Source organism: Geotrypetes seraphini, chromosome 5 (genome assembly GCF_902459505.1).
Source record: "Geotrypetes seraphini chromosome 5, aGeoSer1.1, whole genome shotgun sequence".
Taxonomy (NCBI): domain Eukaryota; kingdom Metazoa; phylum Chordata; class Amphibia; order Gymnophiona; family Dermophiidae; genus Geotrypetes; species Geotrypetes seraphini.
In genome coordinates, this window is record NC_047088.1 from 262,709,220 (window position 1) to 262,721,910 (window position 12,691).

At 42.3% G+C, this 12,691-nt stretch overlaps 1 protein-coding gene across 6 annotated transcripts in view; it reads left to right on the forward strand.

Moving 5' to 3' along the window:
* Positions 1-12,691, forward strand: part of SLC11A1 (solute carrier family 11 member 1) — a 69,245-nt gene that overhangs the window by 34,098 nt on the left and 22,456 nt on the right. For all 6 annotated transcript variants that reach the window (XM_033946977.1, XM_033946974.1, XM_033946978.1 and 3 more), the window contains 5 exons: positions 1,259-1,365; positions 8,087-8,157; positions 9,121-9,188; positions 9,856-10,011; positions 11,502-11,660. In XM_033946977.1, the coding sequence (XP_033802868.1) occupies positions 1,259-1,365; positions 8,087-8,157; positions 9,121-9,188; positions 9,856-10,011; positions 11,502-11,660 (561 nt within the window). The remainder of the gene's footprint in view (positions 1-1,258; positions 1,366-8,086; positions 8,158-9,120; positions 9,189-9,855; positions 10,012-11,501; positions 11,661-12,691) is intronic.

The window sequence follows — 12,691 nt, forward strand, 5'->3', positions numbered from 1 at the left end:
CTCCAGTGTTACTTGCTGAGTTTAACTTTTTGGGGTTCCCAGTTCAGTTTTTATTTATTTATTTTTGTTTCCAATTTGTGTCCCCCTTGTTCTGAATTTGGTGAGAGTCTAGCTTAAAATGTTTATTTTAAATGCCTTAGGCCCATAAAATTGTATAAAATCATCTTTCTGCTTTGAGTGGGGAGATGAAGAAAATTAAGACTGCGGGGGTGGGGAGGGGATGGGGATGAAAAAGGCACTTCACTGCAGGGATGGTGAGCATATGGAGAGGAATCTTTGTCCCTTCATTATTTTCTAGTTGGAAGGAGCTTCTGTGTACCAGATGATCTGAGCAAAACGTTCCAGATCAGCAAGGTTTACAATGGTTCCAAATGCCAAGTAAGGGCATATGCGAGGCCATAGTGTCAAAGAGCTATTAAGTGGAAAACATGGTGAAAGCCTCTCCTCTCTCATTCATCTCATATCCCCAGCTTAGTGCTGGACTGCTGAAATGAGTGTATTTATGTAATGGGTAGGATTTCTGAAGGGAAAAGGGAGAGATATGCCTCAAGATTTAGGGATTAATTAAGGGCAATAATTTCCCTCCCACTGCTAGTAAAGACTTTAACCCCCCCCCCCCCAAACAAAGTAGCACTGCAGCCTCTTTCTGTAAAATAATGCATGGAAATAAACTTTATAAAGGTTAATTAAAAAAGATAAGAGCATAAGAATAGCGATACTGGAGGGGGTTGGAAGGAGGGAAATATGGATTATAAGATATGAAGAATGAATGGAAGAAATGGCATTACAATTAGTACTATTGTTATGGGGCGGGGTCTGAGGCGGAGCTTGGGTGGATATGGAGCAGGCTCTAGGGTGGAGCTTTTGGACCCCCCCAAACAAAGAAGCGTTTCACTGCTTATATGCACATATATGAGCAACAACAAAATTATAGGACAGCAGACATTCAGTGGCCTGGAGATGGCAGGGTTGGGGCAAGTTGCATTAGATCCATATCGGGAAACATACAGTAAGCCCAACAGTCTCGGCCTGGTGTTCTGACAATGATGGATCAATTTTGCGAGCTAGGTGTCAGCTTGTTTCTCTTACACTGATGCCATGTTACCCAGTTCCAGGTTGGAGACTTCTTGGCCACTTTTGGTTTTGAACTGGCATCTCAGAACGCAGTGGGATATGTGGTCTCCGCCTGGCACCCTTACAGGGATGGGGCAAAAGTCTCCGCCTGGCACCCTTACAGGGTTGCATCCTTCTTTTGCAGGTGCCACGGATCATCCTGTGGATAACAATTGAGATCGCAATTATTGGCTCTGACATGCAAGAGGTTATTGGAACTGCGATCGCATTCAGCCTTCTTTCAGCTGGACGGTAAGAGGTAATTCTATAAATAAGGTGCTAAAATTTGCATGCCAGATAGAAAACAGGTACATACCCTGTACTGTAGGTGTGCACATAAGAACATAAGAGCTGCCATACTGGGACAGACTAAAGGTACATCAAGCCCAGCATCCTGTTTCTAGTACCTGGTAAGATCCCAAAAGAGTAAAACAGATTTTATGCTGCTTATTCTAGGAATAAGCAGTGGATTTCCCCCAAGTCTATCTGAAGAACACCTTATGGACTTTTGTTTTAGGAAATTATCCAAACCTTTTTTAAACCCTGCTAAGCTAACTGCTTTCACAACATTCTATGGCAACAAATTCCAGAGTTTAAGTACACGTTGAGTAATGAAATATTTTCTCCAGTTTGTTTTAAATCCACTACTTAGTAGCTGCGTTGCATGCCCCCTAGTCTTAGTATTGTTGGAAAGAGTAACCAAGCGATTACATGTGCCTGTTCCACTTAGCATCTTATAGGCCTCTATCATATCTCCCCTTAGCTGTCTCTTTTCCAAGCTGAAGAGCCCTAACCACTTTTTTCCTCATAGGGAAGTTGCCCCATCCCCCTTTATCATTTTTGTCGCCCTTCTCTGTACCTTTTCTAATTCCACCATATCTTTTTTGAAATACCGCAAACAGAATGGCACACAGTATTCGAGGTGTGGCCACACCACAGAGCAATACAAAGGCATCGTATCATTTTCATCTTTGGTTTCCGTTCCTTTCCTAGTAATTTCTAACATTTTACAGATTTGCCCCAGAACTCGAACGATTTGGAATCCGAACTTGTTTTTTCTTCATTTTTGTCCCGGAATCCAAACGCTGCTTTGGAATCCGACCTGCAAGCAGTGCTCAGCCCAAAGCTTCCCCTCTGACACAGCTTCCTGTTTCCTCCTGGGAGGGAAGCTTTGGGCTGAACACCACTTGCAGCTGCCGTTGCCGATCTTGCTGTCTTGCCGCTGGGGATCCCGATCTTGCTGTTTTCTGCCAGGTAGGCCCGATCTTGCAGAGTTTGTGGGACCAAGGAACGGATTAATCCAGTTTCTATTCTTTTCAATTAGAAAACTTGTCTTGGAACTCAAACGTGGTTCTGGAACAGATTAAGTTCGGATTCCAAGGTACCACTGTATTTGCTTTTATTAGCTGCCACGACACACTGAGTTGAGGGTTTCAACATATCATCTTTGACACCTAGATCCTTTTTCTGGGCAGTGACTCCTAATACAAAACCCAACATCCTGTAGATATGGTTTGGGTTCCTCTTTCTCACATGCATCACTTTGCACTTCCTCATGTTAAATGTCATTTACCCATATGCGTATGAAAGTCAATGAAAATAAGTTGATATCTTTTTTTATTGGACTAACTTAAGGCATTTTTTGTTTAGCTTTTGAAGGTAACCCTTCTTCTTCAGATCAGAAATAAGCAAATACTGACAAATATCAGAATATATAAAGAAAACATGAAAGCATTCCAATGGCATTTTCACAGGAAAAGGGAAGGGATGGGTGGGTAAGAGACGGGGAGACATGGTTGGATGATAAGGTGACAAAGCAGTATAATTTAATGGTTTCTAATGAGATAACTAAAATCATAGTTTTTTAAAGTCCTGCCTGGAGGATGTGATAAGAGCAGATAGCATAGCTGGTTTAAGAAAGGTTTGGATAAGTTCCTGGAGGAAAAGTTCATAGTCTGTTATTAAGACATGGTGGAAGCCTCTGCTTGCCCTGGATGAGTAGCATAGAATGTTGCTACTCTTTGGGATTCTAGAATCTTGTTACTCTCCAGGATTCCGGAATCTTGCTTTTCTTTGAGATTCTGTATGGAATGTTGCTACTCTTTGGGGTTCTAGAATCTTGTTACTCTCCAGGATTCCGGAATCTTGCTTTTCTTTGAGATTCTGTATGGAATGTTGCTACACTTTGGGATTCTAGAATCTTGTTACTCTATGGGATTCCAGAATCTTGCTATTAAACTAAAACGAAATGAAACTAAACCTTAAGTTTGTATACCGAATCATCTCCATAAAGATAGAGCTCGGCACAGTTTACAGGTAATTCAATAAATGAGGGAAGGACATAATAAGAAATTAGAGGTTATGAAGAGGATAGCTAGCTTTACATTTTAAATAGATAGCTTTATATTTTGGAGAAAAGTCAGGTTTTTAGATGCTTTCAGAATAATTGGAATGAGCCTAGGTTCCGCAGCGGGGCAGGGAGGTTGTTCCAAAGCCCAGTGAATTTGAAGAAAAGGGATTTCCCTAATTTCCCTGCATACATGACACCTTTTAACAAGGGATTCTGGAATCTTGCTATTCTTTGAGATTCTGTATGGAATGTTGCCACTCTTTGGGATTCTAGAATCTTGTTACTCTCTGGGATTCCGGAATCTTGCTATTCTCTGAGATTCTGTATGGAATTTTGCTACTCTTTGGGATTCTAGAATCTTGTTACTCTCTGGGATTCTGGAATCTTGCTGTTCTTTGAGATTCTGTATGGAATGTTGCTACTCTTTGGGATTCTAGAATCTTGTTACTCTCTGGGATTCCGGAATCTTGCTATTCTCTGAGATTCTGTATGGAATTTTGCTACTCTTTGGGATTCTAGAATCTTGTTACTCTCTGGGATTCCGGAATCTTGCTATTCTCTGAGATTCTGTATGGAATGTTGCTACTCTTTGGGATTCTAGAATCTTGTTACTCTCTGGGATTCCGGAATCTTGCTATTCTCTGAGATTCTGTATGGAATTTTGCTACTCTTTGGGATTCTAGAATCTTGTTACTCTCTGGGATTCTGGAATCTTGCTGTTCTTTGAGATTCTGTATGGAATGTTGCTACTCTTTGGGATTCTAGAATCTTGTTACTCTCTGGGATTCCGGAATCTTGCTATTCTCTGAGATTCTGTATGGAATTTTGCTACTCTTTGGGATTCTAGAATCTTGTTACTCTCTGGGATTCCGGAATCTTGCTACTCTCTGAGATTCTGTATGGAATGTTGCTACTCTTTGGGATTCTAGAATCTTGTTACTTTCTGTGATTCCGGAATCTTGCTATTGTTTGAGATTCTGCATGGAATGTTGCTACTCCTTGGGTTTTGGCCAGGTACTAGGGACCTGGATTGGCCACCATGAGAATAGGCTACTGGGCTTGATGGACCATTGGTCTGACCCAGTGAGGCTAGTCTTATGTTCTTATGAGTATCAAAATACAGTATTTTATCATTTTGATTTCAAAGGTCTTACGTTCCTGGATTCTCTTAAAATGTCCTTTTAGTATTCTCACAATCCAATATCACAGCTCTAGATCATATAAATTGTTCAATAAATAAACTAATAAATAATTTTAGTATTCTCACCATAAAATCATTGATGCAGTGCTCTGGTTTTCTGAAGTCTTGTTCCACAGAGGTGACTTCCTGGTTGGCATTGCAATGTTTAATATGATATCTGCATAACTGCAATAGCAAATTGAATACAAAATTTTGACAATTGTTCATCAGGTAATTTATGGGGAGACGCCTTTGTGCCTGAGACTGCTTCTGAAACAGTATATGCCTTCCAGAAATTTGAGATCACAATCCACAATGAGGTTATCCATTGATGCACTAAGCGAAATACACTATAAAAAACCCACAAGCAACAGCTATCTCTGTTGTTGGCCATATCTATGGAACACATTGCAAGGGATTTTAAGACTATGTAGAGAGGAACTAGAAGGACACGGTTAGGAAATTCTACTTTACGGAGAGGGTGGTGGATGCCTGGAATGCGCTCCCGAGAGAGGTGGTGGAGAGGAAAACGGTGACGGAGTTCAAAGCAGCGTGGGATGAACACAGAGGATCTAGAATCAGAAAATAATATGAAATATTGAACTAAGGCCAGTACTGGGCAGACTTGCACGGTCTGTGTCTGTATATGGCCGTTCGTGGAGGATAGGCTGGGGAAGGCTTCAATGGCTGGGAGGATGAAGATGGGCTGGAGTAGGTTTTGACGGAGATTTCGGCAATTGGAACCCAAGCACAGTACAGGGTAGAGCTTTGGATTCTTGCCCAGAAATAGCTAAGAAGAAAAAATTAAAAAAATTTAAATTGAATCAGGTTGGGCAAACTGGATGGACCATTCAGGTCTTTATCTGCCATCATCCACTATGTTACTATGTTATTCGAAAGGGTCCAGAGAAGAGCGACTAAAATGGTTAAGAGAGTGGAGGAGTTGCCGTATAATAAGAGGCTAGAGAAACTGGAAGAGAGACTGAGAGGGGACATAATTGAAACATTCAAGATAATGAAGGGAAGAGACTCAGTAGAAACATAGAAACATAGAAAGATGACGGCAGATAAGGGCTACAGCCCATCAAGTCTGCCCACACTATTTACCCACCCTCTTAAGTCTACTGACCCCCTAAAGTATAATTGTATTTATACTGTCACTCTACTGACCCGCTCATTCAAGTAGATAAGGACAGGTTGTTCACCCTCTCCAAGGTAGGGAGAATGAGGGGACACTCTCTGAAGTTGAAAGGGGATAGATTCCGTGCAAACGTAAGGAAGTTCTTCTTCACCCAGAGAGTGGTAGAAAACTGGAACGCTCTTCCGTAGTCTGTCATAGGGGAAAACACCCTTCAGGGATTCAAGACAAAGTAGATAAAGACAGGTTGTTCACTCTCTCCAAGGTAGAGAGAACGAGAGGGCACTCTAAAGTTGAAAGGGGATCGATTCCGTGCAAACGTAAGGAAGTTCTTCTTCACCCAGAGAGTGGTGGAAAACTGGAACGCTCTTCCGGAGTCTGTCATAGGGGAAAACACCCTTCAGGGATTCAAGACAAAGTTAGACAAGTTCCTGCTGAACCAGAACATACACAGGTAGGGCTGGTCTCAGTTAGGGCACTGGTTTTTGACCTAGGGGCCGCCGCAGGAGTGAACTGACCCGGCAGTGGCAATTCTTATGCTCTTATGTTCTTATCATTCAAGAAGCGGCTGAAAACGTATCTGTTCATTAAAGCTCTTCATTAGCTTTGAACAGAAATGTATTTTATAGTTCATATAGGGTGAACCTTTTATTAGCTTTATGCTAGTTTTAATGATTATATCTGGAAGAATAGGATAAGGATATGCATGTTATAATATGTCTGAGTATGTTTTGATTATGTATGTTTTCTACTGTAACCCGCTTAGGTGATAAGCGGGGAAAAAAATGTTTAAAATAAAATAATAAAGAAAGAATTGATTCTAGTCGTTAGCATCTGGCTTGTTTCTCCAGTGTAGCATCCTTCTTGACATTTTTTGCATTGAATGATATTCCACATTGGAAGCTGAGCATGTTTCATTTCCTGTTATCCTGAATGTTTTTTCTATGTGAGTGACTGTGGGATCCTCGTATGTTTTCAGCTTCATAGAAACATAGGAAAATGAAGTCCAGATAAAGGCCATATTCCTTATCTAGTCTGCCCAAACATACCATCCACTATCCCCTCCTCTCCCTTAGAGATCCAACGTACTTGTCCCAAGTTGTCTTGAATACAGAATCTCAAAGAATAGCAAGATTCTGGAATCCCAGAGAGTAACAAGATTCTAGAATCCCAAAGAGTAGCAACATTCCATACAGAATCTCAAAGAATAGCAAGATTCTGGAATCCCAGAGAGTAACAAGATTCTAGAACCCCAAAGAGTAGCAACATTCCATACAGAATCTCAAAGAACAGCAAGATTCCGGAATCCCAGAGAGTAACAAGATTCTAGAATCCCATAGAGTAGCAATATTCCATACAGAATCTCAAAGAACAACAAGATTCCGGAATCCCAGAGAGTAATAAGATTCTGGAATCCCAGAGAGTAGCAAGATTCCAGAATCCCAGAGTAGCAAGATTCCGGAATCCCAGAGTAGCAAGATTCCAGAATCCCAGAGTAGTAAGATTCCTGAATCCCAGAGTAGCAAGATTCCAGAATCCCAGAGTAGCAAGATTCCATGTTACCGATCCAAGGCAAGCAGTGGCTTTCCCCATGTCTTTGTCAATAACAGGCTATGGACTTTTCCTCCAGGAAATTGTCCAAACCTTTCTTAAAATGCACTCTTACCACAACAGAACTTGGAGAAATGTATCATAGAACCTGAAATGATGAAGTCCATTCAGATCTTCTCCTGTTAGATTTGGGTATACCTAGGCATCACTAAGCGTGATTCTATAAGGGTCACCTAGCAGTTGATTGATAACCATGCCAACCACCACTTACAAGTCAGACAAGGCTTATAGAAACTCTTGCCACAATCAGAATTGGAGTCATCCACAGGGCTGGCCCAACCATTAGGCAAAACTAGGTGTTCACCTAGGGCAGCAGCTTCTGGAGGTGCAGCAAGAATAGCAGCCGTCAAAGCAACTCAATAGATTCCGAAAGCCACACAAATTCAAAGAACCATCAGTGTAAGACAAAGTTTAATATTGAAAAGCATAATCAATTATGATTGTTTTATTGAACTGTTGACAGGCAATCATGACTGTAGAGTTTATTTATCATGGAAGGGGAGTGGATGGGCTACAAACCTGAAAATTAATTGAGGAGGTACAGAGCTGAAGATTTGCCTCGCATGTCCAATCCTCTTGCTCTGGCCCTGCTATATCCAGGGCTTTTTTGTTTTCGCATATGCCACTGTTAGGTGAGTGAGGGTCCTGGAAGGCAGATAAAGTGATGTCCTCTGTTCCTCTCTCTCTCTTGCAGGATTCCTCTCTGGGGAGGGGTGCTCATCACTATTATCGATACGTTACTGTTTCTATTCCTTGACAAATACGGTGAGTCTACAAGAGGGAATGGGACACATTATGCCACAGACAGTCAGGAGAATAACCACATGAGACATATGAAAGTGCCTTCAGCGTGAGGAGACACAGCATAAGTGACAGGACAGGAGTTAGGGGATTTTCGGATCTATGTGGGACTTTACTCTTATCTATCTTGTCCTATCCATTCTTTGCCATCCTATGATCTTCACATCTGCCTCACCATACCTTCAACCTACCCCTTCACACCTTTCTCACCCTTCCCCCATTCTCCCACTGTCACAAACCTAACCATACCCCACCCTACTCCTTGTGCCTATCTCACCCTTCCCATTCCCATCTGCTCATCAAATTCCCACCCTACCTCACCCTTCTCCATCTCCCCACTGTCACATATCTCACATACCCCACCCCATCCTCCCCTCTCATTTGCACACTTCCTCATCTTTCTCCCATCCTCACCACTCTTATCCACTTCCATAAACCTCCACGCTACCCTTTTCATGCCATTCTCACCCTACCCCCATCCTCCCCACTCATCTACTCACCCTGTTGCTTCCATCTCAACATGTTACATTGTATTGAATGTTCTTTATTAACCGAACATTAAATAATTTACAGAGTTCAATAATAAATACATTTAGGAAACCTCTGAGAGCATCTTAAGCTCCTTTCAGTTTCCAATAAAAGCTTAGATTGCTTTCATTCACCTGTGGGTCTGGGGATGCAAGAATAACTTGGCTTCAGATAGTCTTGTTCACTTAGATCCAACAAGATGGAGGCCATCTTTGGTCATAGTCTATCATTCAGTTAAAGGGGACTTAACCATTTGCATGTTATGTTATGCAAGAGTTGAACAAGGAGATAAGACTCTCCATTTTGAGAAATAAATGTAGAAAGTCATTTCAGGCCTTTCAGAATGAAAATAAGTTGAATAATGTGTTGCCTGCTCCTTCTCTGTCTCTCCAACTATAGGTCTCCGGAAGCTGGAAGCCTTCTTTGGACTCCTCATTACCATCATGGCTTTGACCTTTGGCTACGAGGTAACAGCATAACTCATTTGTTGTATACACCTTCCAAAGAGGAGAGTTGGGAGTTAATCCCTGTACAGTGATGGAGAAGAGGAGGAATTTCTATCCCATGTCTTTGATAGTATTGCAATGCAAACCAGCTTCCTCGCAGCTCACAGCTGGAAGGGAAACTCCTCCAGATCCTTCAGTGGTCTCCTCCAGACTAGCGTGAACCCAGCAGTGCAGAGCTGTACATTGTCTCCCTCAGAACCATGGCGTAGCATTTCCAGATGGTGCCTACCTGCAATGCATGTCTAGGAGCTTTCTGCAGTCTTAAATAATTGCTATTTTTCCTCAGGCAGGCAGAAAGAGCTCCCTCTTTCCAGGTGTAAATGAGATGCTTTGGCTGCTGGTTCGGTGCTGATCGAGACATTTCCTCCATATAGTAATAGGGCTTTATCTGGATCTGATAGTTAAGAGCGGGGGAACGGGGGGAGGGGGGACTTGTTTTATGCCATAACGAGATACAAGAGATCGAAGGATAGGGTTTTGCCACAGGACCTTTATCATTTTAACTTCAAGGACAGCTCCTGAAACAATTCCAGTTGTACCAGTAAAGACTTAGACAATTCATTCAGTCAGATCCTGGCGGTTTGTGAAGGAAAGAGATTCTGAATCAGGATTTTCTTCTTGTTTGCAGTATGTGGTGGTGAAGCCTGACCAGCGGGAGGTGTTGAAGGGTATGTTCTTTCCCTACTGTGATGGCTGCGGTTCTCCAGAGCTCCTGCAAGCTGTGGGGATCATTGGGGCCATTATCATGCCCCACAACATTTTCCTTCACTCATCACTGGTGAAGGTAATGTAAAATCTCTCAATCTAACAATATATCCCTGACAGGGAAGTACAGGGTTACTCCAGAAAAGCGCAAATAACTCCAGAAAAAGAGACATCCCGGATTTATTTTTATTTTTACGCAGTAGTTAAGCAAAAAAGCAATCAAGGGTTTGGTACTGTTTGGATCTTCCTATCTTTGCGAACTTGGGTTTTCAGCTCTGACAAAAATTAAATAATAAAAAAAAAAGAGAATGATTATAGATGGTGGGTGATGAAATGGGTGTTTGCTTGTTGACTATCGAGCCATGTTTTGAGTTAATTTGCACCCAAAAACAAGCTCATCCATCGCATTGATTAGCAGTTCTATTCTACCTACTTTAGTTTCATTATTGTTACAATTACCCTTACGTATTTTAAAAACTTTAAATAAATAATTCTCAAATTTAACTTTTTGTTGGTTTCCCAGTTTTAGAATTTCAGTTATAAGGTGCGGTGAAAAATATTTGCTCCGGAGCTACAAAAGTTTGAGAGACCCCGCGCTGGAGGTTTGGGTTGGTCTTGTGGTTTCAAGTCTCATAAGACTTGAAACTGCAATGCTCAAGCTTTGAGAGAGCCGAGTCATGGAGAGGGAGGCAGGAATCCCACTTTATGCTCCACTGAGGGTCAGAAAAAGGCACTTGATAGGCCATATTTTGGCCTGTAGACCTTAGGTTGCACAAGACTGATTTATGCCATGTTTATATGTCTAAGTGAAAGAAGTTTGAATATCAACCCCCAGTAAAACAAGGTTTACATTAAATGGTACAGAGATTCCTAGAATTTGCTTACAAAAATTTTGGATTTAAGAATGTCATCTTCTAATTAAAGAATGACATGGGCTAAAGTTCATCCCTCATCTGCACCAGCCTCAAACGTTTATGATTTTAAAGCTCGCAGGGGAGGCGCAGGGACAGAGCGGGAATGGAGGCCAACCCCGTAGGGACAGGGACAAACTTTGTCCCCATGCCAATCTCTAGCCGTTGTAGAACTGCAATACTGGTGCACATGCCCTGGATTTTGCTGTAATATCCTTTGCTATTTTCAGCCCCTGCATTTTCTGTATTTTTCTGGCGTCTCCTGCTATTTTCAGCCCATGCACGCACTGCATTTTTGCTTGTCTGGTGGCTGCAGCCCTGCCCTGCTTTTTATTTTGCTGGAATCTCCTCTGGCATTTTAGGCTCTGCCCTCGCTGTTTTTTCACTACAGTCTTGTCTGGCATTTTCAGCCCCTGCGCCCTCTGCATTTTGCTCATCTGGTGTTGCTTCTGGCTGAGAATGAAAATGATACAGCGAAGGTTCCTACCATATTCCTGCCTAATTCACCTGAACTGAATTATTTTGGAGGTTGTGTCCAGCATCTCTGCTGGGTTCTTCGTGACTGCGTTCTACCTGCTACCTAGACGGCATTAACGATCACAGAATGAGTTCAGGGTATTTATTTCTCTAAAGTGAATCTTCTCTGCTCTCCCTGCAGTCCCGAGTGGTGGATCGATCCAAGAAGCAGGAAATAAGGGAAGCAAACCTGTACTTTATGATTGAATCCAGCATTGCGCTGTTCGTCTCATTTCTCATCAATCTCTTTGTCATGGCAGTGTTTGCAGAAGCTTTCTACAAGAAAACCAACAGAGATGTGGTATGTACAGAAGTGCCACTATACTCCCAGAATGCACTGTTCACCATCAGAGACACACAGTGGTCCACAGACACTTCTGGAACATGCTATCAGAGACAGCAGATAAAGACCCAAATGGTCCATCCAGTCTACCCAAACATACACTCTATAATTTAATGATTTAATTTAAATTGTTCTTTTAATTAGATATTTCTAGGCTAGAAACCCAGAGCTCTGCCCGGTACTGTGCATCTACAGGAGTCTCTGTGAAATCTCACTCCAGCCCGTCTAAACCATCCCAGCCCATCCTCAACTGAATATCCATATATGGGAGCCCGACCATGCACATCTGCCCAGTACTGGCCTTAGTTCTTCAATATATGCCATTATAATCTGATTCTAGATCCTCTGTGTTCATCCCATGCTTCTTTGAACTCAGTCACAGTTTTACTCTCCACCACCTCTCTTGGGAGCGCATTCCAGGCATCCACCACCCTCTCCGTAAAGTAGAATTTTGTAACATTGCCTTTGAATCTACCACCCCTCAACCTCAAATTATGTCCTCTGGTTTTACCATTTTCCTTTCTCTGGAAAAGATTTTGTTCTACGTTAATACCCTTTAAGTATTTGAACGTCTGAATCATATCTCCCCTGTCTCTCCTTTCCTCTAGGGTATACATATTCAGGGCTTCCAGTCTCTCCTCATACGTCTTCTGGCGCAAGCCTCCTATCATTTTCGTCGCCCTCCTCTGGACCGCCTCAAGTCTTCTTACGTCTTTCGCCAGATACGGTCTCCAAAACTGAACACAATACTCCAAGTGGGGCCTCACCAATGACCTGTACAGGGGCATCAACACCTTCTTCCTTCTACTGACTACGCCTCTCTTTATACAGCCCAGAATCCTTCTGGCAGCAGCCACTGCCTTGTCACACTGTTTTTTTGCCTTTAGATCTTCGGACACTAATCACCCCAAGGTCCCCCCTCCCCACAGGAGTCCCACAAGCATCCACAGAACACTCTGTAAACAATTAGAGGCATCTGTATTGCTACT